General features: G+C 42.4%; 3 protein-coding genes across 8 annotated transcripts; 1 reads left to right on the top strand and 2 right to left on the bottom strand.

Annotated features, from left to right (window-relative positions):
* Positions 1-1081: 1081 nt before the first annotated feature.
* LOC118230764 (GTP cyclohydrolase 1 feedback regulatory protein-like) lies at positions 1082-7404 on the bottom strand. 2 transcript variants are annotated; one of them, XM_035424069.1, is made up of 4 exons: positions 7354-7404; positions 5233-5368; positions 2354-2448; positions 1082-2088 (listed from the first exon to the last, which is right to left on the bottom strand). In XM_035424069.1, exons 2-4 carry the CDS (start codon positions 5248-5250, stop codon positions 1959-1961), a joined length of 243 nt encoding a protein of 80 aa, XP_035279960.1. In that variant the 5' UTR covers positions 5251-5368; positions 7354-7404; the 3' UTR covers positions 1082-1958. The 2 variants fall into 2 exon arrangements, with proteins under 2 accessions (XP_035279960.1, XP_035279959.1); XM_035424068.1 differs by lacking the exons at positions 5233-5368; positions 7354-7404 and adding an exon at positions 3324-3737.
* On the top strand, positions 6704-12958 carry LOC118230763 (regulator of microtubule dynamics protein 3-like). Its single transcript, XM_035424067.1, has 5 exons — positions 6704-7365; positions 8041-8221; positions 8783-8914; positions 9488-9788; positions 11821-12958. The coding sequence occupies exons 1-5, from the start codon at positions 7161-7163 to the stop codon at positions 11887-11889; spliced, it is 888 nt and encodes a 295-aa protein (XP_035279958.1). The 5' UTR covers positions 6704-7160; the 3' UTR covers positions 11890-12958.
* A 375-nt stretch (positions 12959-13333) lies between these two features.
* rad51 (RAD51 recombinase) lies at positions 13334-21216 on the bottom strand. Of its 5 annotated transcripts, none has more exons than XM_035420909.1 (10): positions 21059-21216; positions 20069-20175; positions 19613-19750; positions 18730-18847; positions 17949-18040; positions 17290-17384; positions 16572-16685; positions 15918-16047; positions 15197-15318; positions 13334-14337 (listed from the first exon to the last, which is right to left on the bottom strand). In XM_035420909.1, exons 2-10 carry the CDS (start codon positions 20150-20152, stop codon positions 14214-14216), a joined length of 1017 nt encoding a protein of 338 aa, XP_035276800.1. In that variant the 5' UTR covers positions 20153-20175; positions 21059-21216; the 3' UTR covers positions 13334-14213. The 5 variants fall into 5 exon arrangements, with proteins under 5 accessions (XP_035276800.1, XP_035276801.1, XP_035276802.1 ...); XM_035420910.1 differs by having other exon boundaries at positions 20069-20168; positions 21059-21211; XM_035420911.1 differs by lacking the exon at positions 21059-21216 and adding an exon at positions 20626-20804.
* Between the last annotated feature and the right edge of the window lie 1184 nt (positions 21217-22400).

The following is a 22400-nucleotide window of genomic DNA, read 5'->3' as shown; positions in this document are numbered from 1 at the left end:
ACAGCACATGTTTTAGAGAAATTATGTAAGAATGGACCTGCATTGGGAACCAATTTATAGGTATCAGTGAATAGGGCGAGCTTGATCTTGGTGACGTGGATCTTTTTTACATAGCCAGTAACAGTGTAACACAAGAGGACTTGCTTTTCTTCGGATGGTGTTTAGGACAACAGAAACTCTGGGCACCACTGAACACAGCCTGAAGGCCCATCTCTTTATGCTAACAGTACAAGTGATGAGGTAGTTACTTTATTAACAGTTTTTCTTGACCAGGTGTGATCCCACAATTACTGCTGTTCTTGTAATCCAAAATTATGCACTAATGCAATGCAATTTGTAGGTCACACAACAGTGTCTGTTGAATGAATGTCACGTAGTTTAATATAATCCAGTATAGTGAACTATCCTGACAGCCTAACGCAAACACAACCACAATTTCACCACAGCAGCAACGACCAAGACAGAAACATACAATCACCTAAGACCAGACATTTTGGCATCAAGATATAATGGTTTAGTAATATTGACATGAAAGTAGATATCATGGATGCAGATATTCCTTTATTTGCTGATCTTGGGTGAGGGTGCCAGTCTGTGCCCTATTTTGCAATTCAGTCCCACGGTTCCTAGGTAGGGTTCGGACACATAATCAATTTTTAACTTCAAAAACCTGTTGGAACTTCACAACTTGGCTCTGAAGGTAAAGACTTTGCCCGTGGCTGGCCAGACGCAAGCCTGCCCATGATGACTTTGACTCCATTCAGACCGTTCAGACTTGAACTAATCGCGCCAAATCACAGCCTGGCCTCGTTGTGGAGGCTCTATCTCACCAATCAGGCCAGGGTGTGGGTTTGGATCTCCCCTGCGGTGTTGACAAGTGCAGCCCAGTGCACCTCCAAGTCACTATAAATTTTTTTCCCCTGCATCTGAACCATGTTTCTGAGGATCTGATAGAAGTAGTAGTAGTATGCAGTACTGATGAATGGAACTGACCCATAACACCAGCTATTTTTTTGTCAGTTCAGAGTGATTTTAACAATAGAATAGTTGAAAAGCTGGTACTCAATAATCACCCATAATATTGTTTTAATAAGGTTTACTTTTCGTTTAATCACATTTAATCAAATTCACATTTTTTGCACTAGCATTCAATACATTGTTTATTCCTTTATTTTGATATATCCAAACTATTCTAGCAACTCAGCTGCCTGGAAAAGTTTGGGATGATTTGGCACATTTTATAGATTCAGTCACATCTCACTACTCTGGAACCAACAACCTGCAAGGCGTGACTCAGGGACAGAATATTGACCAGGAAAACACTCACTCGTGCAGATGCAACATTCAGGTGATGTTTGCTGTGATAAATGTTTTTTTTATTACCAACTAGATGCCAGAGGTGATTGTTTTTTCTTTGCTTGTGAAATGAGGAGATGGTAGAGGAATGTAAAACTTGTGGAAAATTTACAGAGCACTAAATGTATTTTTCCGGGTGCCATCAATCACTATGTCATGTGTCCCTGCCACACTTATAACAATTGCCAAGACTTTAGAAAAGGGATGATGGCTACAGGAAGTGTTAATTCTGGATAACAAAAGATACTTATTCACTCATGACAAGAATAATCACATACATTCTGTCACCAGGCACTGATCCTGTAGTTCTCACTTTTGGTACAGAATGCAAAGGGTTTTTATTATAGGGAGTGAGTAAGCTGATCCTGGATCCTCAGCTGCTAGAAACAGGAAAATGTAGCTAGCAGTGACCAAAACATCTTATGACACTGCACTTTAGAACAGAATAAATTACATAACCAATTCAGACATAAATGAACTACAGTTTGTGCTGAGTAATAGCTTAATTGGCTATTACGCAGAACCTATCCTGTGTATTGTCAACATATACAGTAATAATACCAATATAGGCTTTCTATCCACAGTGCCAGAGTTAATAAGGGTCACACGGTAGCCTTGTGCAGGCACCATGCTAGGGTCTGGCCCATGCCCGTCATGCATATGACCCGGTATCCAATCAGCTCCAGCTTGTTTAGAACCACACGGGGCGGGTCATCCACGTGGTACTCAGAACTGTGGAACATAAGAACATCTGGTTGAGACACTTCATTACTTCAATCAATTTATTAATGTTTATTTAACGTTATTTTGGTATTTTTATCTTTATTTGACATGTGATTTAAAAGCCCGGTGGGGAAAACTAATTTGTCACCTTTCAGAACTGCATAAGCTGGCATACAGCAGCCAACATGTTGCATACAAAGACACTTTTACACTTTACGAGCAAAAGTAGCAACTCATTGATGAACGCAAATTTCCAGAGGCTATTTCCACTCACAAGTTGTTTCCAAGCACGCAAGTCTTTCGAGCTCCGAGCTGGCACATTATATCTGGATCTGAATATTCATCGCCAACCATCGTAGGTCCAGTCTCCTGAAATAAAAGCATGGCTTTAAAAACGGGAATAACTGTGGGCAAAACACGAAATAGTCAATAGCCCAGTGAAAATGCAAGGCTTTGCATGTCATAAATGGTAACAGGATAATGTACCTTATTCTTAAATACACTTTCGGGCTGGATATAAATTATTTTTTCAACGATTCAACGATTAAATTAACGCATCGTTTAAATTATGACCAACAAAATAAATACTGGATTTTTCTATTATAAATGGGACATCACATGCCACCTGGTGGAACTTCAAGCATCACCTGTATAATATGAGTTATCCTTTCAATTAAATCAGCAGGAAGTTCAACAAGCTCTCCGGTACCTGTGCTTTGTGCGTTAAATCTGAAAATAAGGCTGATACTGTTGTTACGGCCAGAGTGCCCTAAGGCGCGAGCAGGTATCTAGGGAGGTTTAAAATATCTTTCACTAATGTCAACTCCATAAATTAGGCTACAACCTTCCTCTAAAATTCCTCTTTCTTTTTTTCCCCAAAATGTGCACATTAGGAAACAGATGGTTCACATTTTAGCATGCAATAACATCCAGTCTCCATTTGATCAGTCAAGCCCAATCTACTAGCCCGTCACATTAAACCAAAGGAGACTACAATGATAAATAAATTTTAAAAAAGTAGTCCCCCGAAGGCGCCAGTCGTTGGGTGTATATAGCTAACAGAAACGTGCAACCTCAATGTAGCTATCAACAGTACAGTTATTTCAATGCCTCGTTTAACATGCACTTCTCTTTATAGACTGAATAGAAATTACAAACAGATTTTCTCCATAAATGCCACTTGGCGAGGCTTGGAACGTGCTCTCACATGCAGCTTGTTTCAAGGAAAATGTGAAAATACTGACCAAGCGGATCTGGGTGCTGATGAGAAGGTAAGGCATGACTGATTTTCCTTGATGTTTCGTGTTCCCCGAGGGACCGCGTTCAGCTCCTATCTTTTAAGACCAAAGACGCGCTCTCCTTTCTGTAGTCTACTTTCCCCAACACTACAGGGCAGAAGGATAATATCTACACTAGCCGCAACAGACCAATAAGAGACACCGACTATAATTACCTTCAGAGCCTTCACCAACTATTGGATTACCGGCTACCGGAATGTTGGCCTTTAGCCCTTGTATTCACAGATTTCAAATATTTTCGGTGATGGTAGTATGCAGTAAAATTGGAATATTGTAAAAATGTATTCAACATACAAACTTCTGTATGTTAATTATCGTGCGAATATCCTCTATTCACTGGACAGGCTCTAAAGGCTGAAAGATGTCATTAGTGTCTATTAAAACGCTGCATGATGTTGATCAGCATGGGACACTTAAACTTGAAAGCCTTTGAAGTGCAACTTGACGCAACTGAGAATATGCTCTAGTCATTTAGCTTGCCTCTTATTTAGGCAAGGAGGACTATATATATAAAAATAAAAAAGAAAAAGGAGAAGAAGAAGAAGAATAGAGTTAAGGAATAATAATAACAATGTTTGAAAAACTGAAAAACTTTTTTTTTTTAAGAACTTCATTTTTATTAGCCACTGGTCTCAAGAGTTCTCTCAATACAGCGTAGCTACATAGCCTGATCATTACAAGGCATTCCTATGTGTGGTATTAATGCTACAGTGAAAAATAACCGAATATTTGTATGCCAACATGCCAAGATCCATATAAATTTAATTAAAACCACGCGTGAATATATTTTTCTCATGTCTATTTGCTGCGTTCTGAAACGTGTGACGTTTTTACACTATTGACATTATTGTTCGATTTTTGCGCATGATTAGAGACTGGGGAAAAAGTACAAACAGACAAAGTAAAGATAAGCACAAAGGCACAGCGCACAGGAACGTCCACTGCCCGGAAAACTAATATCCTTTTCTTTGAAGCTAGTTGCGCAAAGATACCATCGTTAATATCCTTCGTATTCGTATTGCGAGGCAGCTCCGAGAAATTGATTAAAAACTTTTTCGTAAACAAAATCCCATCTTTTCAGTCGACAAAAGACTTGAAATGTCTTTGCAACCATAAAATGTCTATGCCATGTGTTTTGGGAAAGTACATGAAAAACTGAGGCCACAATACAGAGACTTTCCCCCTTGTCATTTCAGGGTTTGGTTAAAGGAATAATCACAATCAGTTTTTTTTCTTCCTTTTGACTACTACATAATTTAGTCCATTGATATTTCAGAATCTTAAGGATAATTGTGTAATATACACATGCACAATGTGTATTTTCTTGCTTTTGACCAAAAACTCCTGAATGCCCCAACACCAGGCATTGTAAAGACAGCAGGTCATCAGCAACTTCTGTGAATATCTAAAATATTATGCATTGCACACAAAAAAACTGTCTGGGCCAATTTAAAACATTTGTAAAAACTGAAATAATGTCAATACACCCCAGAAAATGAATGGTGACTTTGTCCTTCATGGAGAAAAATGCAATCTGACTTCACATCAGTGCTCACGGGCAACTTCCATGTAGACCCATAAGCCGCGTTTCCACCGCAGGAACTATACCCCGGAACTAGGAACCTTTTGAGGAACTCAGTGCGTTTCCACCGCAGGAACTAGGGTCTAAATTTAGTTCTGGGGGCTTCGTTTTACCCACCAAAAGGTTCCTGCTCGGGGGGTAGTACTTTCCGAAAGTACAGGAACCTTTTGGGTGGGGCTTGCAGCGCTGAACATTTCTGATTGGTCGAGTACTCACGGGATTTTTTTGTGTCTATTTTCAGGCGTTTTCATAGTATGACCAGATTCTTCACACCTGCCAAGCTCTGTACATGCCTCTTTTCTTCACTGCCTCCAAGTGGTGAAATCAGGTACCTGCAACCATCAAAACTGAGGTGGCTTCTGCCCTTCACTTTGTGTCAGGATTCCTCTGGAATGAAGACCAGGTGGTGCTATAAGACAGGGATGTTGGTGAGCATACAACTGAATCTCATTCCCTGACTGTAACCAAACTGTGTGTTACTTACAGGTATCAGCAGCACTGATATCAGGCTTGCCATTTAATCTCAATGCTGTTTGTCTAACTCACATGGTTGCAGGCAATGCAACAGTATTGCAGTGTAAAACACAATATATAGGTTGTCTGAGTTTGACATGTAAGTATGTATGTAGCTAGTAGTGAGCAAAACATGTCTTATGATACCGCATATTAGACGATAATAAATCTCATAACCAGTTCAGACATAAGTGAACGCAGTTTGCGTTGAGCCTAGCTTTATGGAATTTTTATGTGTTAAACTATTGTAAAAGCAAAATTGAAAAGTGACAAATTATGAAATACAATGCATCATGAAATATTTTATTTGTATTATTCCTGCACCAAAGGAAATACACAGTTTGGGTGCTAATTTAATCATAACCACTGGTTCTGCAACCTGGTAGTAGCCTAATGGCTACTAACAAGCCAGTAACCTCAGAGTATTCAATGAATGTGTAGAAACATTGCATAAACTTTAGTAAATGTAGAAGACCAGTGGTTCCCAACCTCAGTCCTGAGGACCCCCTGTGCATGATGGCTGTCCCAGAATTTTAACAACCTATTAATTTTATTTAATTAGGTGCTTTTCATGTTTAGAGGAATTATTTACTCTCTTAAGCCATATTATGTCAGAAATAGCTATGCATGGCATGAAGAATAAAAATCATATGTTTACATTGTGCTGTTGTACTATATTGCAAACAGTTACATGAAAAAGGTAACCAATTTTTTTAACTTATTAAATTAGGAGAATCAATAGGCTCCTTATTAGGTTGTTCAACACATGTATTTCAGTTTGTTCATAATTTTCCCTTTAACTTTAACACAATGCAGGTTTGGCTTGTTATCATTTGCTTTGTCTTTGGATTCTTCATTATCTACCAAATTGTTAGTTTTAGTGGCCATGTGTCCACAGTTTCACCAATTAGGAGCCCATTGATTAGGCTCAGTCTTTAATTTGAATTGTTAAATAATTTTCCTACCTCGCTTTATCTGTTTGCAATATAGCATAATAAGCACAGCATGGACATCAAACTATTATTCTGACTGGTACTCCTCATGGAATGATTAGCTATTTCTGACTTAATGTGGCTTAACACGGTAAATAACCCCTGACATTAAGCACCTAATTATGAAAAATTAACAACTCGTTAAAATTCTGGGATTGGGAGTTGGATAATAATGATAATACTGTCAAAATATGAAGAAAATAATTTGGGCAGCGTCGGCAGTTTCCGAATAGTGTCACGTGGTTTCGTCTGTGTTGTTCTTCATCGGTCTCTGCGGATGGAAGTTGCGCACGCTAGTTGGGCTTGGAAAATGCGTCGCCAGAGACTGTCGTTCAGGGAAACGACATTGACCGTAAAAGCGATTAGCTAGTCTAGTTAAAACAGAACGTGTTGTAAAAAGTAGGAAGAAGTCCAACTTGAACAAATAAACAATATATTTACGCGACACACTTAGCAAGCAAATCGCGGTAGCGTTACGAATGTCTTTACGGTAACGAATTTACATTTGATCTACTAACTAGCCACAACGCCAGCGACCTGTGGGATGCTTACAATATGTGATCATTCCTGTTGCTAGCTAGCAGCATGTGGGCCTGTTGTCACTGTATATAGCAAGCTAGCGAACAAATTAAAGTCAAAAAGTAGCCTGTAAAGCTATAGCTTGCCAGTGGGGCACTGCGTCAGTTCTCAGTTATTATGAACAAGCTGGGAAGAAATACTTGGATTGGACTAGGCTTTGGAGCCACTGCGGGTATTAGCTTGGTATTGTTTTTGGTGGTATACAAGAAGATGAAACGCAGATTATGTCAAAGTTTGTCAGTCCCGAGTAACTCCGATGCTGATTTCTTAAACAAGGATGGAGCAAGCATAGCAACGGTTTCACACGTACTTGAGGTGCAAGGTAAGACAGCTAACGGACGTGCTAACTGCCACAGCTCACGCTGTCTGAGGTTAGCTAACTATATGAAGTGATTTGCATTTCGCTAAATGTGGCATTGAAATTGACCGTCATGAAAGTTTACGGTGCAACGATTTACAATGGATATCGCTACACATAACCTATTTGTCGATAACTCATGTATATGACATGCAGATCTAAAACCTAATGCATTCTGAAGGGCGCTCCTCCTTGGCAATGCTTTGGGAGGAATTGTTTTGACTTTAATTCAAATATTTTTCAGTAACTTCTCAGCAATATGACATGCACATCTGAATGAAACTGCATTATAAAAGATAGCCTATAGCTTCTTGATTATACTACAGCAATTTGTTTTTGTAAACAGTGTGGATTAAAAAATATATATATATTTTTTATAACTAATTATCAACAGCTTTCCATCCACATGAGATACAGACGTAAAACCAAGTGCATTATAAAGGGTATGCTTCCTAAGTAATGTTATTCCTTTTTTTGAAGAAAATGTATTGTTTAAATTTAAATAATTTTGTGAAATAAGTAATTTTCAATAGCTCATCAATACGCGCCTTTCTGTTACGAAAAAATCCGACAAATCAAGCCGGTGTCTGTCACCGCCGCCGCTATGTTATGGTTGGCTACTGCAATCTCTGTCCCCAGCTGGCTCGTCGCTAGAGGCTCTGGCTATTAGGCCAAAGGGGGGCCTTTTGGTTGAGCAGCAGTTGGCACTGAAGAACAAGCTGGACGAGGTTCTCCGCTGTGTGGCCTGCCTGCGGGCTGAGGTCGGCTCTCTTCGGGGTGATCTACAGGACGTCGCTGCACATATTGTCCAGGACGTCAAGTAAGCGCATACACATTAAGTGACTGAAATGAGGCAGTATAAGTTGGCTTTCAGACGTTAAGCATCGATCCTTCCAACCATCCTCTTTATGGGAATAAACAGTGACAGATAGCATCTCTAGACAAAATGATTAATTGTGTTTGCTCACCTCTTGTAGAAAAAGTGAAATAGAAACAAGAAGCAGCACAACTTTGATTGAACACTGTTAATTTTGGAATCACATACGTTCTTGGGTATTTCTGAAGCAGCCAATACAATAAAGAGTTTTGAAAATACAATAGAGAGTTTTGCTGTAAATTGTACATAAAGCTGGGTCCTGTTGATAGGACAGTGAGGATTCATGAACTTCTGAGAGGGTGGAGCTCGCGTGTGCCATCAATCAAAAGATGACTGGTCGATTCAAATCAACAAACCATATATGGCATGCACATCCAGTTAGATTTGGTTTTGAAACCTCACTTTCCCACCACCGGCAAATGCCTGATGCTTTTCCTTAGGTCAAGGGTTGATGATAATGTGGTGAAAGTGCCACAACCCACCTTTCGCATTGGTTCTGCTCAGGAAAGGCCTGGAGGAGAGCCAGAAGGTGGCACGGCGACGGAGACCCCCGCCACGTGAGCGCGCCGACTCGGCGAGCTCCAGCTCCGTCTACTTCACCGCCCGCAGTCGCTACGACGAGGAGAGCGAGGGCGGGTGCGTAACGTTTTCACCTGGACGACGTCTCCTTCCTTCTATAGAAACATTCCCCATAACAAATGAATTATTGACAGATTAACACATTTGTTTATGCAGTGCCTTTTCATGTAATTTTTATTGAAAATACATAGCATGTACTTGACTTGATCTGAAGTTTTTAAGTTCTGCTGTGCAAATGTATTACATAATGGTGAACAACTTGCAAAGGACGTAATAAAGCATGTAGAACAGTAAATCAAAATTGGGCCTGTCACATTGACCAAGGCACTGACCAATCCTTCTCAAGCCAACAAAGAAACTTGTTTCACTGTGGACGGTTTCAAAAGACCAGGGCTAGAGAGTCTCAGCCAGGAAGCCTCAGCATGTTCTACATAAGCAGCTGTAGATTATCAGTGTTTCTCTCATTGCAAGTCCTTTGCTATGAAATATACGATTGAAATATACGTATAAGCGCACAGTATGCATGTAAGCTGTAAAATGAAATAATCACTGGTCATCCTAAGATAGTGTGAACCTGTTGGGTTTTGTGGAAAGAACCCCTTGCACTCTGACCCTCTGTGGCCTCTCCAGGTACACCACAGCCAACGGGGAGTCCGACTACTACGGCGAGGCAGTAGAGGAGGTGAAGAAGGATACGGAGGACGAGGAAGACGAGGATGGGAGCCACGTCACGGAGTGCACGCTGAGGCGGGACTCCAGCGGCGCGGAGACGGAGGAGGAGGAGTTCTCGGACGCCGAGTCGCCAGGCGACGCTGAGGCCCCGCTTCCATCCCGGAGCAGTGCCGTGCCCTCGGGCGGGCCCCAGGATGAAGGGCAGGGGCCCCAGGATGAAGAGCAGGGGCCCCAGCCATGCTGCCCCAACCCGGGCGTGGTGAGCAGGAACCACGTTTTCAGAACCACGCGGGAAGTCCAAAGCTGGCCCGTGCATGTTCTCAGAACCTTGTGTCTGCATGAAGGATAGTGTGTTAAAAACATAGCTGTGAAAAAGCCTAATGATTAAGAGCATCCATCATGCAGGTTAGTGATGCAGTAGATTTTCTGCTCGCTACTCACAACTTAAGTTTCCATTTAATCCATTTTTATCACAACTTTTTGCTTGATCAGCAATTTCAAGTACCTGATTGCAAATATAGGTCCGTCCCCTCGCATCCTACGTTGATTCGGGGGGGGGGGGGGGGGGGGGGGGGGGGGGGGGGGGGTGGTTAGCAACTCTTTCTTCTGAAGCGTGTGCCGTCAGCTGCTTCTCCTTTGATACCAATCTGCAATGTGCCAGCTGTGCTGTGCAGTTATTGTGTAGAAGTGATGTACCTCACACGCAGCTGCTGCAGGCAAACGGCAGGCCCAATGTGGCAGAGGGGTCGGTATGACGCAGTGAAGCGAGTAATACTCATCCCTGTGTGGTGCCGCGGCTAATTTAGCGCATCGTTCGGTCAAGAAGAGGTGCTTCGCTCGGATACGCCGCCCAAGCCGCCTGAGTGGAAGCCTGTGTCCTCAGTGTTGGTAGACCTCCCGTCAGGGCACCAAGCTGGGTCCCAGAGGAGGTCTCGCCCAGTGAAGTGCCTCTGGGCATGCGGCCACTGCGCTAGCCGTGGGCGGGTCATGGGCACAATGCCCCCGGGCAGATAGTGGCCCCTTGCCAAAGCATGGCATCACCATGGTCGAGCTGCCCGACAGAAATCGGAACAAAAGGCTGGCGTGGGCCCTCGCCAAGAGAAAGGAGCTTTGTTTCACAGCTGCAGCGATGAATTGTCTTTTTCTCTTTCCCTGAAGGCAAGCCTTTATCTGGTTGTGCTGAAAGCTTGCACCGTTGTTGCGTAAGAAGCATCTGTCCTCTGTAACCCTCCAAGGGAGAGTTGGTCCTCATTACAATTATATTATTTTTATTTTTTATTTTTATAGCGTGTCTTTCTTGGCTCAGCCCCAAGCATGAGTGTCATTATTTTCATTATCATTTTATACTTTAAATTTTTTTCTGGTGCCATAAGGCGGGTGACATCACCTCTTGCCCCACCCTCTCTCCTCCAGTTGCGACATCTCAAATGCATGGAGCAGGGCTGCCAAACCCTCTTCCTGTAGGCTTTCATTTCAACCCTAACTTGGCACACCTGATTCTAATTAGCAGCTCAACGATATCTCTAGCTGTTGAATGAGGTGTGCTTTGTTAAGGTTGGAGTGAAAACCTACAGGACTGTAGAACTCCAGGAACAGGGTTGAGCAGCCCTGACAGGAACTGAACTGGCATTAAATACTTCATCTACCTGCAGTGGTGTCAAACTCGTTGCCATGGAGGGCCGTGTGTATGCAGGTTTTCATTCGAGCCTCAGATATTGATTATATAATTAGTTAAATTATTTGCTGAATTAGGGATGCAGGTTTGTGCACAATGGTGACCCGACGTCTATGGTGACCCGCATTGTCTAAATAAAAATTTTCTTATATTCTGTGCTTCAATGCAGTTAAACGCATATGGCTGAATGAGTAATTGGACTCAATTAAGGCAGCATTAATTGGTTGGAATGAAAACCTGCATACACACGGCCCTCCATGGCAACGAGTTTGACACCACTGATCTACCTGCTGCTGTGTCACTTCCTTTCCGTCACCCCTGAACAGCGGCCAGCTGGGATCATGCTTCCTCTTGCCTGAATAGCACAGAATTATTTTCTTCATTAAGAACTGCATATATGAAATTTGTATGGAGTTCAATGAGAATTCAGATTGGACTGAAAAATTTTGTTGGCACTTTACTTTAACCTGCGCATGCGAAAACACACCTACAATCTTGGCATGAGACCAGATCTTTGGTCCCCTTCCTTACACACTTCTCCTAGCTGTGCTGTATACAGGTTGATTAAGGGAAAATTCAAGTTAATAGCATGCCTTCCATTCTTCTCCCTGTGCAGGATGTAGACAGCACCAGCCCAGAAGCACTGAAGGCAGCGAAGGATGGGAAAGGAGCTCTCGTTTCTTGAGGGAAACAATAGAGCCACGCACAGGCCAGGGCAGAGAGTTTCCACTCGTCGCTCAGCAAGAACAGTCCCCGCCCCCTGCATGCCTTGTTCTGCTGCACCCCAGTGGAAACTGTAGGAATGACTTGTTTGGGACCAGTCTGACTTCTGTCTGGAATGTGCGCCAGTTGACGGGGGAGAGAGTCCTTATTTGCAGCCTGTTCACTGTGTCTGACGTGCGCCACGATTTTCCTGACCTCTTTCTTATTTCCGGGCATAATATGAAAATTGCACCACGCTTGAGCCTGTTTTCAATAAGAAGCTGAGCAAAGCATTTTTTGGTGCCATTTTAAAATCTACATTTCTTAATTCTCCATATGAAGCTGCATATGGAAAGAAAGGTGAATGAAAGGGACAGATTCAGTCTAACCACAGATTGTAATTGAATATTTTTATATTCTCTTACTTTAAGCAGTTGGTATTTTTATGGTGTACATTATTGGTAAGGCTCACCAACATGTCTTAAGGCACCTACTTGTTAGATTGAGTCTGGGTCAATCTCATAATTGAATGACTTCCACTGCACTTTTTAGGGCGAGCAAACCAACAAAAAAAAAACATTACAATTCCGCAGTTGTTGGCATTCCACATCCGTGTTTTCAAATGAATTTCAGGGTTTTCTGCCATTTTTTTTCACAACGCACTTTGTTTTGCACTACTAATTAAAGTAGCATGTTTTGTTGGCCTGTAAAATATATATTTTGTTCTTGACCAAATTTTAGCTTGAACTTTAGCTTTACAGTACCTGCAGTTTTGCGAAACGGGCAGCTATATTCTCATTTTATTTCTGTTGTATGGTTTCAGTAGCATAATAAATTTGATGCCCTGATAGACTTTACTTTTGAAGACAAATCCAGTAATTTGATTACCTTGTGCTTACTGACCAAAGCTATGCCTTATTTTGTGTATTAAGATATTTAAAAATGACACATTGAATCAATTGTGATATATTATTGGAGATGTCCCCTTTCACTGTTCTAGGTCCCAGAGAATGGATGTGCACTGTTTTCTTGCATTAAATGCTGTTATGCAAGTTGTGTATTGGTGCATTTTTTCCAGTGGAATTTTAAAGTGGTCAGCCATGACAGCAGTGTTTCACTAGACTTTATTACATTTACAGTCGTTGATAATAGTCACAGAAAGAGGACAGTGAGATTAGGGTGCTCCTCAACTGCCTGCTTTAGGTAGGCATTTACCATGGTGCACTCTAAACTGCACATTTGTCTATAAATGTTACGTTAAGACCTTCAGTTTCTATTTTCCAAAAATCTAACAGCAGTTTAGAAATTAACAGGCATGTGCCTCAAAACTAATGTAGCTTGTAGCGCAAGTTACATTAAATCATAAATTCACTCAAAATGATGGAAATGTTTTGCTCTTAATTATACGACAGATTGCACAGCACAAGTCCTCATGATATAAAATAATTTTAATAGTGCATCTTATATACAGGAAGTATATGCAAGACAAACAAAAGAGCGCAAACTTCACAAAACATCGGCCACACAAAAATAAAAGGACCGGATGGGGGACATCCCAAATCCTAACAAAACAAAACTATCTGGTGGCTCTGAAACTAAAGACAGGATGTTCATTTTTTACATTTTATTTTTTTTAAACGAGGCAGTGAATTGGGGATGTTGTCTTGAGCTTCGGACAACCTTGCAAGCTTCTCCGGGAGCAGGAAAACGACGCAGAGAACGCCGACCGAAACGCGAAGCTTTCCGCGAAGGCTGTCGGCATCGCTGCTTTCCCTCCCGAAGCTTCGGCTCAACTGTCCCTAAATCCCGTCAGGTATGGGGCCTTCCCCGAAGACCCCTTGCATTTCATGACTTCGGGTTTTCTAGAAAAGGAAAATACGCGAAGGTTCGGGGTGACTAAGCAACGCTGTTGGGCGACAGTGTGAGACGGTTTGTTGAGGCCCGGTGTCTGAACAGGTTTTTGTTCCAGCACGACACCCGCGACAACTCTGGCTAAAATGGTCCGGTTAGTCAACTGTGTACGGCTGCGCTAAGGCCTTTCTCACAGTGCGTGTCTAAAACATATCTTCGGCATCATCATCCTAGCACAGAAATGGGGAGAAAAAGTTGCTGACTGAGCAAATCAAGTAGTTAAAGAGCCCAGGTTTGGGAAAACTAAACAAAAGAGGAACCACCCTTCCCCCAGCTGGTCTGTAGTGAGAGCTGCGAGCTTCATCCGTTGGGGAGGAGGAACACCAGCCTGCTAGCCTTTGCCCATGTGACTGCAGCCTCGACCCCCCTGCCCCCCATGTCCTTTGCCCCGCCTCCTCAGTCCTTGGCATCGCCCACCCCGTCGGGGTTGATGGCGAACATGGCTTCGGCCTCTGGGAGGCACGGCGAGTCGTAGATCTTGCATATCCTGGTCTCTCCTCTGCCTTTTCTCAAGTACAGCCTGTTCGGAGAGACACCATTTTGAGTTACAGCGCTGTAAATAGAGTAGGTCTAACAGCAATATGCCTTACCCTCTGGTGCATTATATGCAAGCAACTCAGTGGACGTGTCAGTGTGACTTGACTATCTGATTCTCTTGGCTTAGAATCAAAGAGTATGTGCACCAATATGATTAATGTACTGCATAATACGTCTTCAAAATGTAGAATTGCAGGGAGACTGTGTGGCATAGCCCATAGACTAGCTGACTCAAACGATACACGAACCCCCCTGTTTGGCCAGGCATTTGATTCCCCACCATGGCACTTTCTGTACTGTGATCCCACCCCTATCTGTAACCCACTCTGCTTTTCCCCATCCCTATCTGAAGTAGAAGTAGAAATACATAACAAGGAAAGCAGGCTGTCTACTTTATAAATAAGCAGAATTGAATGTTATCAATGAATTATGAATTTTAAGTATAGTGATCAGATTATTCCTGATGTACATTCCTAACATACTTACCGATGAAGAATGTACTTTTTTTTCATTTATGGGAGATGAAAGATAAATCACGTTCATAAAACACAATTATTGGTATTACAAACGCCAATCAGTCAGCTTATAAACAGACTGGAAGGTTGGGTTAGTGCTGGCACCAAGCTATAGCTAAGCACCACACATCCAAGCATTCAATCTCTTTATTTTTATGTTATAAACACTGTTTGGAATGTCCAGCTGTAACACTCTAGAACTTAAAATAAATTTTAAAAAAAACAAAAAGTGATAGTTTTTTGCTTCCAGTATCTGAGAGCAGATAAAGAAGTGACACATCGGCAGGTTGCCAGGTGAAACAGTCAAACCTCAGGGGGTTGACTTACCTCGTGGTGGAAGCATGAGCCATGATGTTACCCCCGATGGGTTTTTTTGGATCTGCGGAAAACATGGCAGCACCGTCCACCTGGGCCACTACCTGGTTGGTGATCACCACGGCAACACCGAACTGCCAAGAAACAGAGGGAAAGAATCGCTGAAAGAATCATGTCTGCGCAGAGTGAACACAGATAGTGGACGTGTTTACATGCACACTAATACTCTGATCTTACGCTGATTATGGCAATAACTGATTATTGAAATGGTCACGTAAACTAATTTATCCGATTATCATAACTGGTGTATTCAAAGACACCTAGATGAAAACAAGCATGGCTGCTGTGTACACCATTTCCATGGAGCATACGCCAACTATGGAAAATATAATGTACCTGCGGTATTTGAATTAATGACCATACTTACAGCATGTACACAATGTATATACTGGCATAAACTGATTCCTCCCAACAATTGGGGTATGGCCGTGTATGTAAATGTAGCCAGGGATCACTCCTCTGCTGAACTTATCCCATTTTCTGCTCGGTCATCAGGATAGACCGCCCTGCTTCAAACATGGCCGCAGCATTTTGGTGTGTAGCTGGCACGCAAATGAGCTATCTACCCAGCCTTAATTAACATGGACATTTAGCTCGATGAGCTTTAAACGTGATGACTTTTTTAAAGTGTAATATTGGCAGATGACTGCCAGCGTAGCGTGGCCCCGCTCACCTCGTCGGCCAGCCTCAGCAGCATTCTCAGGAACCTGCCCAGGTGGCCCTGGCGGGCGGACAGCTCGCCCCTGCCCGAGTAGTCCGTCCTGTAGAGGGCGGTAGCGCTGTCCACGATCAGCAGGGCATACCTGAGATGGGCCAAACGTGGCATTTTAAGCCAGCCGTCAGGGAATGTTGATGGTGTCACATAATCAAGTAGACATCTGATCAAGTATTAGCCAGTCTGCCATGGATTTACATAACAGTGGGATTTTTGGATTTTAAAAAAAGAACCAGCCTCTCTTAAAAACTGGTCTTCAGTAACAGCTGGGTAGTAAACGTACATCACCACAGTAACAGGCAAACGGTTCAACAATCTCCCAGTGGGGCTAATGTACAGCAGCTAAAAAGCTAATGTTACTGGTATGACACCAAAGAAACATTTTTAACTATGCTGCGGAAAATTCACTTGAAGCAACAGCAAGGCACTTCTGGAGTACACACTAAGTCAGTACGTGAATAGAAGGGGTAGGCTAATTCATGTATTCAAAGGCTTAAGGAAAAAAATGAGCAAGTTCTGACTATTTCAGCCTCACAACGATGCTACTGGTACGAGCACCCCAACAGACTACTCGTAGGCTAGTGACACAGTAAAAAACAGTACAGGTCTCACCTGGACTCGGCCATCATGGCGGAAGCTTGGTACAGCAGCTGAGTCTGATGGTCGGTGTTGAAGGCTCTGGCATAGGCCACATTGTCAAGGACATCGCTCCCCACCAGCCCATACCTACCAAAGGGAGGCGGGAGGTTACCTTGGACATTACGCCTCGGGCAAGCAAAGAAACTCTACTTATGACACTAAAATGTTGCCATTACTGTTACCAGAGTTGCCTTCGGAAAGCCAATATGGGAAAGCATTACTGCTACCAGTTGCCTTTCCAAAAAGCTCAACTGAAACAGGTGTTAAGGTGTCATCTCAAAGGTTTATTACAAAATTATGCTCATGCAGGGAATACAGGGTCGATATGCTCATTGCACACAACTGGTCAGCCTTTTTGGGTGGTTTTAGGCTGGTTTAACAATGCTTGCTGCATTCCCAATGCTGGCTGCATCCCTCCGTTTCCTGTTCTGGTACATTTGTGATGTTTGACCCCTTACTGGATACAACACTATCACATGATTGTGTACTTCGATGTACAATAGCCTTCTTTCAGTTTTCTGATGCAGCCATAAATTAAATAAAGGAAGCTCGGAAGTCAGCATAAAGTAACTATACGATAATAAAACAATACAAAATGACAACATGTTTATAATACAATGTAACTGTCAGACTGCTTGCAATTTCACTATGCAACTCTTAAACGGATGCAGCTTTTCCAGATGGGACTCACCTCTCTGCCACAGCTAGCAGTCTCTCAGGTCGAAAGGTTCCCTCTGTGTCAATGTACATGGCTTTCCCCTCTCCTCCACCCTGATCAATGGGTAACTGTGGAGTAAACGGCAAAAACATTTTCACCAACAGAAACAACTTGCACCTCCCATAAGGTACCAGTCATATTCCAGCAGAGACAACTATATTGCCATACTTTGCAAAATCTGCAAGAGGTTGCCACCTAGTTCCTTATTCATAATCCGAAGATGAAAACAAACATTAAATGTCTTGGCTTTGGCTTAGCTTATCCCATGTATAATTGTGAAGAGTCAGCACTCCAGTTCATTCCTGATAACTGGAGAATATGCTCAATATTTAAGCTTTGCGCCATTGTTATCAATCATTTTTAACAGCTGCTGGAAGTGTTGCTGCCCTCCCCCTCCCCACCCCTACCCGCTTGGCGACTGCAAGCACCTTCAACAGCAACTTTCCTATGGGAAACACATTATCTTCAATGCTATTGGGCTCAATTAGGTTTGAGCTTCAAATCTGGCTAGAGCTTGTTGGGCTGGTTTGGGGCTAGCTTTAAAGATGTTGGGCTTTGGCAGGCTTAGTCCTCATTTCCAGCTCGATACAGACCTCTACAGCTTATGGAAGGAGGAAGAGGATCAGAATCACCTGGCAAGTCACGGCAAGGGTGTGGCAAAGCTGCGTTTTTCCTGTCCGGAACTCTCCAAACATCTCCGTTATGGAGCCAGTTTCGATCCCACCTGAACAAGGGAAAAGCAAGAGTAACTGCATTTGTGCAATTTAATGAAATATAAAATCAAGTGACACATTTTCAGACTAGTACACTAGTGTGCAATAACCTGGAAGTTCAAAGACATTTTACCTTGAGACATAATACCAACTGTAAATACCCATTTTATATATAGGGTTGTAAACTAGGTAGCTGTTTTGTAGTTGACTTAGTTAATGCACTCGTCTTAACTACTACTTGTATTTTTTCATAGACTGCGTTGTTGCTGTTCTTGTTTGCGTTAGTGTTAATCAGTTTAACCTACAGGGTCCAAGTTGAACTATGCGGTTGTTCCCTGCACTTGGACCGGTACTTCTCTCTAGGGATCTTGATGCACTTGTTCCTGATTATGGTTATACACTTTGTTGTACGTCGCTCTGGACAAGAGCGTCTGCCAAATGCCTGTAATGTAATGTAATGTATGTGCTTTACTCAATTAACTACCTTCACTTCACCAAAGCTGATGCAGTATCCATTTGCACACCACAGCCATTTGCAGAGCTCCAGGTTACGTACCCATAATGGTTATATTGATTTGACATAACTGAACTACATCAGTCCAGTAACATAACCTAAATATGCCCGTTGACAATACAATGCAAAGGAAAAACGTGTTTAACTAACATCCACAGAAGTGCACTGGGCTGTAGTCTAACTCACCCTGCAGCAGCTTGTCCAGCTCTTTGGATCCAGTGGAGACCTGAATGATCTCGGCCCGCCGCTGGTGGAACTCTGTGGCTGTGGTGAAGCCCATGGGGACCAGCTTAGCGGCCTCCGCCTGAAGTCAAACATTGAGGGGTAGTAAAGGGCTGAGAGTGTTTGTCTGCGTGTGAGTGTGTGTGTGTGTGTGTGTGTGTGAACATGGGCGTGGACAGCAGTTATGAGCATGTGCAGTTAGGGGGAATGGACTGCAGTCATACAGTTCTGTTAGTTCTGCCAGTTCTGACCTTAATCAAGGATTGGCAGACCAGTCTTGGGGGCTCCCAGGTGGCAAATCCAGCCCAAGTACTTAATGCAAAGATGTGCTCCACAGTCCGGACCAAATCCCCACCACACCAACATTGGCTATAGTTTCACTGGGGTAGGGATATTCCTTATCTCTATTTGGCCTTTAGCCGATCAAGTTCTAACTGACAACAACATCCTGGGAATAGTAACACGTCTAGCATCAAGTGCCTGTCATCTGATTCCATCATCTAGGGCAGGGGTGGGAAATTCCAGTCCAGTTTTTTTCCCACCAATTACCCAGGCTAAATGAGCTAACTGGCTGTATACACCAACTCTGGTTCACTCATAGATTAAGTATTTAAGTAAGAAAGGCCATAAGTTGGCATGAAAACAAAAAACAGATATTGTAGCCCCTTGTAGCCCACCTGTGATCTAGACTGCAAAAAAACAGCAGTGGGTGTGCACAAAGGGCTATTGCACAAGGAGGGCTATAATGTACAAACTGTCTCAGACTACTGCAGAAACAGGACACAGCTGGACACAGCAAAATGGAGGAAAGAAGAGGATTGGGGGATTAAAAACGCAATCATCTTACAAGGATTTTTTCTGCTTTAGCCTCGCTGATCCCCTTGATGTTCAGCAGCTCTTTTTTGGGTGCATAGGCAACGGCCTCGATGGTGTGGAAGCCCGCTTCCTCCAGCTTCTTAACATCACTGGCACTGATCCCACATTGCTGTGTGTAGATAGCGTTGTTAACATACAAGGAGGAAACTGGGCTTCATCATAATCATGAAAAACCCATAAAACCAAGATCTGTACAACCCTGTAGAGGGGTAACCAACCCCATTCCTGCAGATCTACCATCCTGTAGGTCACTCCAACCCTAACAAAGCACACATCATTCAACAGCTAGAGATCAAGTTCAGCTGCCAATTAGTAGAGTCAAGTGTACCAAATTAGGGTTGAAATGAAAGCCTACAGGATAGCAGATTTCCAGGAACAGGGTTGGTTTCCACTGCTCTAGCAGACTGTGTAGCCCAGTGTAACATGCCTCTAGTCTGCACACAAGCTGAGGTCCAAAGGACTCCTCCTCTTCCACTTCGGCCTCCACTCTGGTCTCGCTCCTCATCGCCATGCTAATTCACAGGTAGCTGATGGCTAAAATTGTGCAGAAAAACCAAAATAGAAACAACAGTATTCAGGTTTACGTTTTATTGAAGAGACAAATGTGCTGGTTTACAAGAAGGCTGTGGCTAACTTACTCTCTGGGAAAACAAACAGACTACGTATGTAGCTAGCCTGTTTTAGCATTTCCTTTTAGAACAGGTCAAATTAGAAACAACCGATCGGCTACTTCCAAACTGCCAAACAGCAGAGTAGTAAAAGCAGTTCAAAGTGATACGCAATACATTCATTATATCAACTAAATAAACATAGACAAGACCTACCGTAGATAGTTTAACGTTTTAACTGATTTGACATAATACAGTTCTCTAACGAGGTGACCTGTTTAGCCAACTAGCTATGTTGAGACAAGCAATGTTAGAAATGTTTTTGTCACATTGTGACGGGGGACATTTCCGAAAGGAAAGCTAACGTTAACATTACCTAACGTGAGCTTCCCCCAGCTACAGATGCGTCTACCCACAACCTCTTATAATGTAGTAAAACAAGTTACGATATTCGAACTTAGTAACACTAGTAACTAGCTAATCTAGGGGAGCTGACGTTTGCCATCTGCCAGAGCAATAATGTTTACACAATATTCATAACCAGCGAGTTAGATAGCAACTATTGTTTCCCAGCTAGAACGTTAACCCTGTCTAGTTAACAATGCTGGACCTACGCGTAATTCAGTAATATAAATAAGGCAGTTATTAGGCATGAGCGTGGGTTACAATCAATAACACAAAATCTCAGTCAGCAAACAGTATAAATCCATTGTTCTGATAACTAGACTAGCTAACGTTAACTGCCGTATAAATAACTTGATCAGGGCTAGCGACTAATCTAAAACACACTTGTATTTAACGTTACTCACCTTAAACGTACGAAACTAGATGGTTACAACTGATTGACACTTTATGTTTAGACAAATAAAATAGATCCGTTTGTAATCAGATAGTAGTTCGTGTACTCATCCCTCTTCCTACTCCAAAACTCCCGCTCAGAGACCTGCGGTCATACGTAATGACGTCCTCAGCGTCTCTTAAAAGCACAGTATATTCCGTTTCTGCCCTTCTCCCAGACACAAATACGTTGCAATTTTGTAAATATTTGTTGAGTAGTCGGCAACATAGGGATCAATAATATCCCACGATCTTAAATATAATTGCATGGTTCCATTATACTGTGCTCAGCTCCTCGTTCTTGTATGTGTGAATTATTTAAATTCTCTTCATATTGGGCTATCAGCCTTGCCTACCAAAATTACAGCAGCGAATCCATAACGGAGCCTACAAGACTACAGCCTTCCCAAGTGTCTCGCCACACCCCTCCGGAATTCACTCACTTTACCTACACCTCACATCAAGTTTAAAGCCTTGGTACTAGCCAATAATTGTACAGCAAAAATAACAGTTCTACAATGTGTGTGATCTTTAAAAACTTAAATATACTGACAAGACCTCTTCACTCTACAATCTGGGAACTTCTGGATAGCCCCTCCCTTTGTGGTTTCTTGTCCCACTAATGAACTACACACAGAGGCCAAGACAGCAGAACCACTGGACATTTACCACAGCAGACCAAAGATCCACCTCTTCAGTCTACACCTTTGTTCCCTTCCCACTTCCAGCACCTACCACTATTTTTCTTTAAATATGATGGATAAAAGCTAATTTAATCTGAACTACATTATGGTTCCACGTTGGCAAAAAACTATATATTTAGTGCATCATTGACGTTGTACTAATCAGCAATCTAGGAATGTCATTAACCAGGTCTGGCATTGTTGCTCACATAAGTCTAATGCAAGCAAAATGCTGTCTTCCATTCGTAAATCTGGATAAATGCATATGCTAAATTAATATAACGTAATGTACAGACATGTAGGGATCAATATGCACAGCCGCTCAGTTGTGATTTTAACTGATTATATATGTTGTATTTGAATAAACATTTCATTATAGACCACAACCCCCAATGCTCCGATACCTGCATTGCAAGGCTGACTGGTCATCAAAAATGATCGCAAGCATCAAAAATATCCTGCATTGCACACAAAAACTGTATAGGCCAAACAAAATCATACATGAAAATTGAAAGATTATCAAAAATCCCCAGATAGAGAACAACCCCCTTAAAACTGATTACATGCTCATTTTGGCAATGAGCACAGTACTTCTCTTTTTCATAGTAGATATGCTCCATCCACCTGAAGA

The sequence above is a fragment of the Anguilla anguilla genome, chromosome 6 (assembly GCF_013347855.1).
Source record: "Anguilla anguilla isolate fAngAng1 chromosome 6, fAngAng1.pri, whole genome shotgun sequence".
NCBI lineage: Eukaryota > Metazoa > Chordata > Actinopteri > Anguilliformes > Anguillidae > Anguilla > Anguilla anguilla.
Note: the sequence above shows the minus strand (reverse complement) of the source record. Positions and strands in the feature narration are given on the sequence as shown.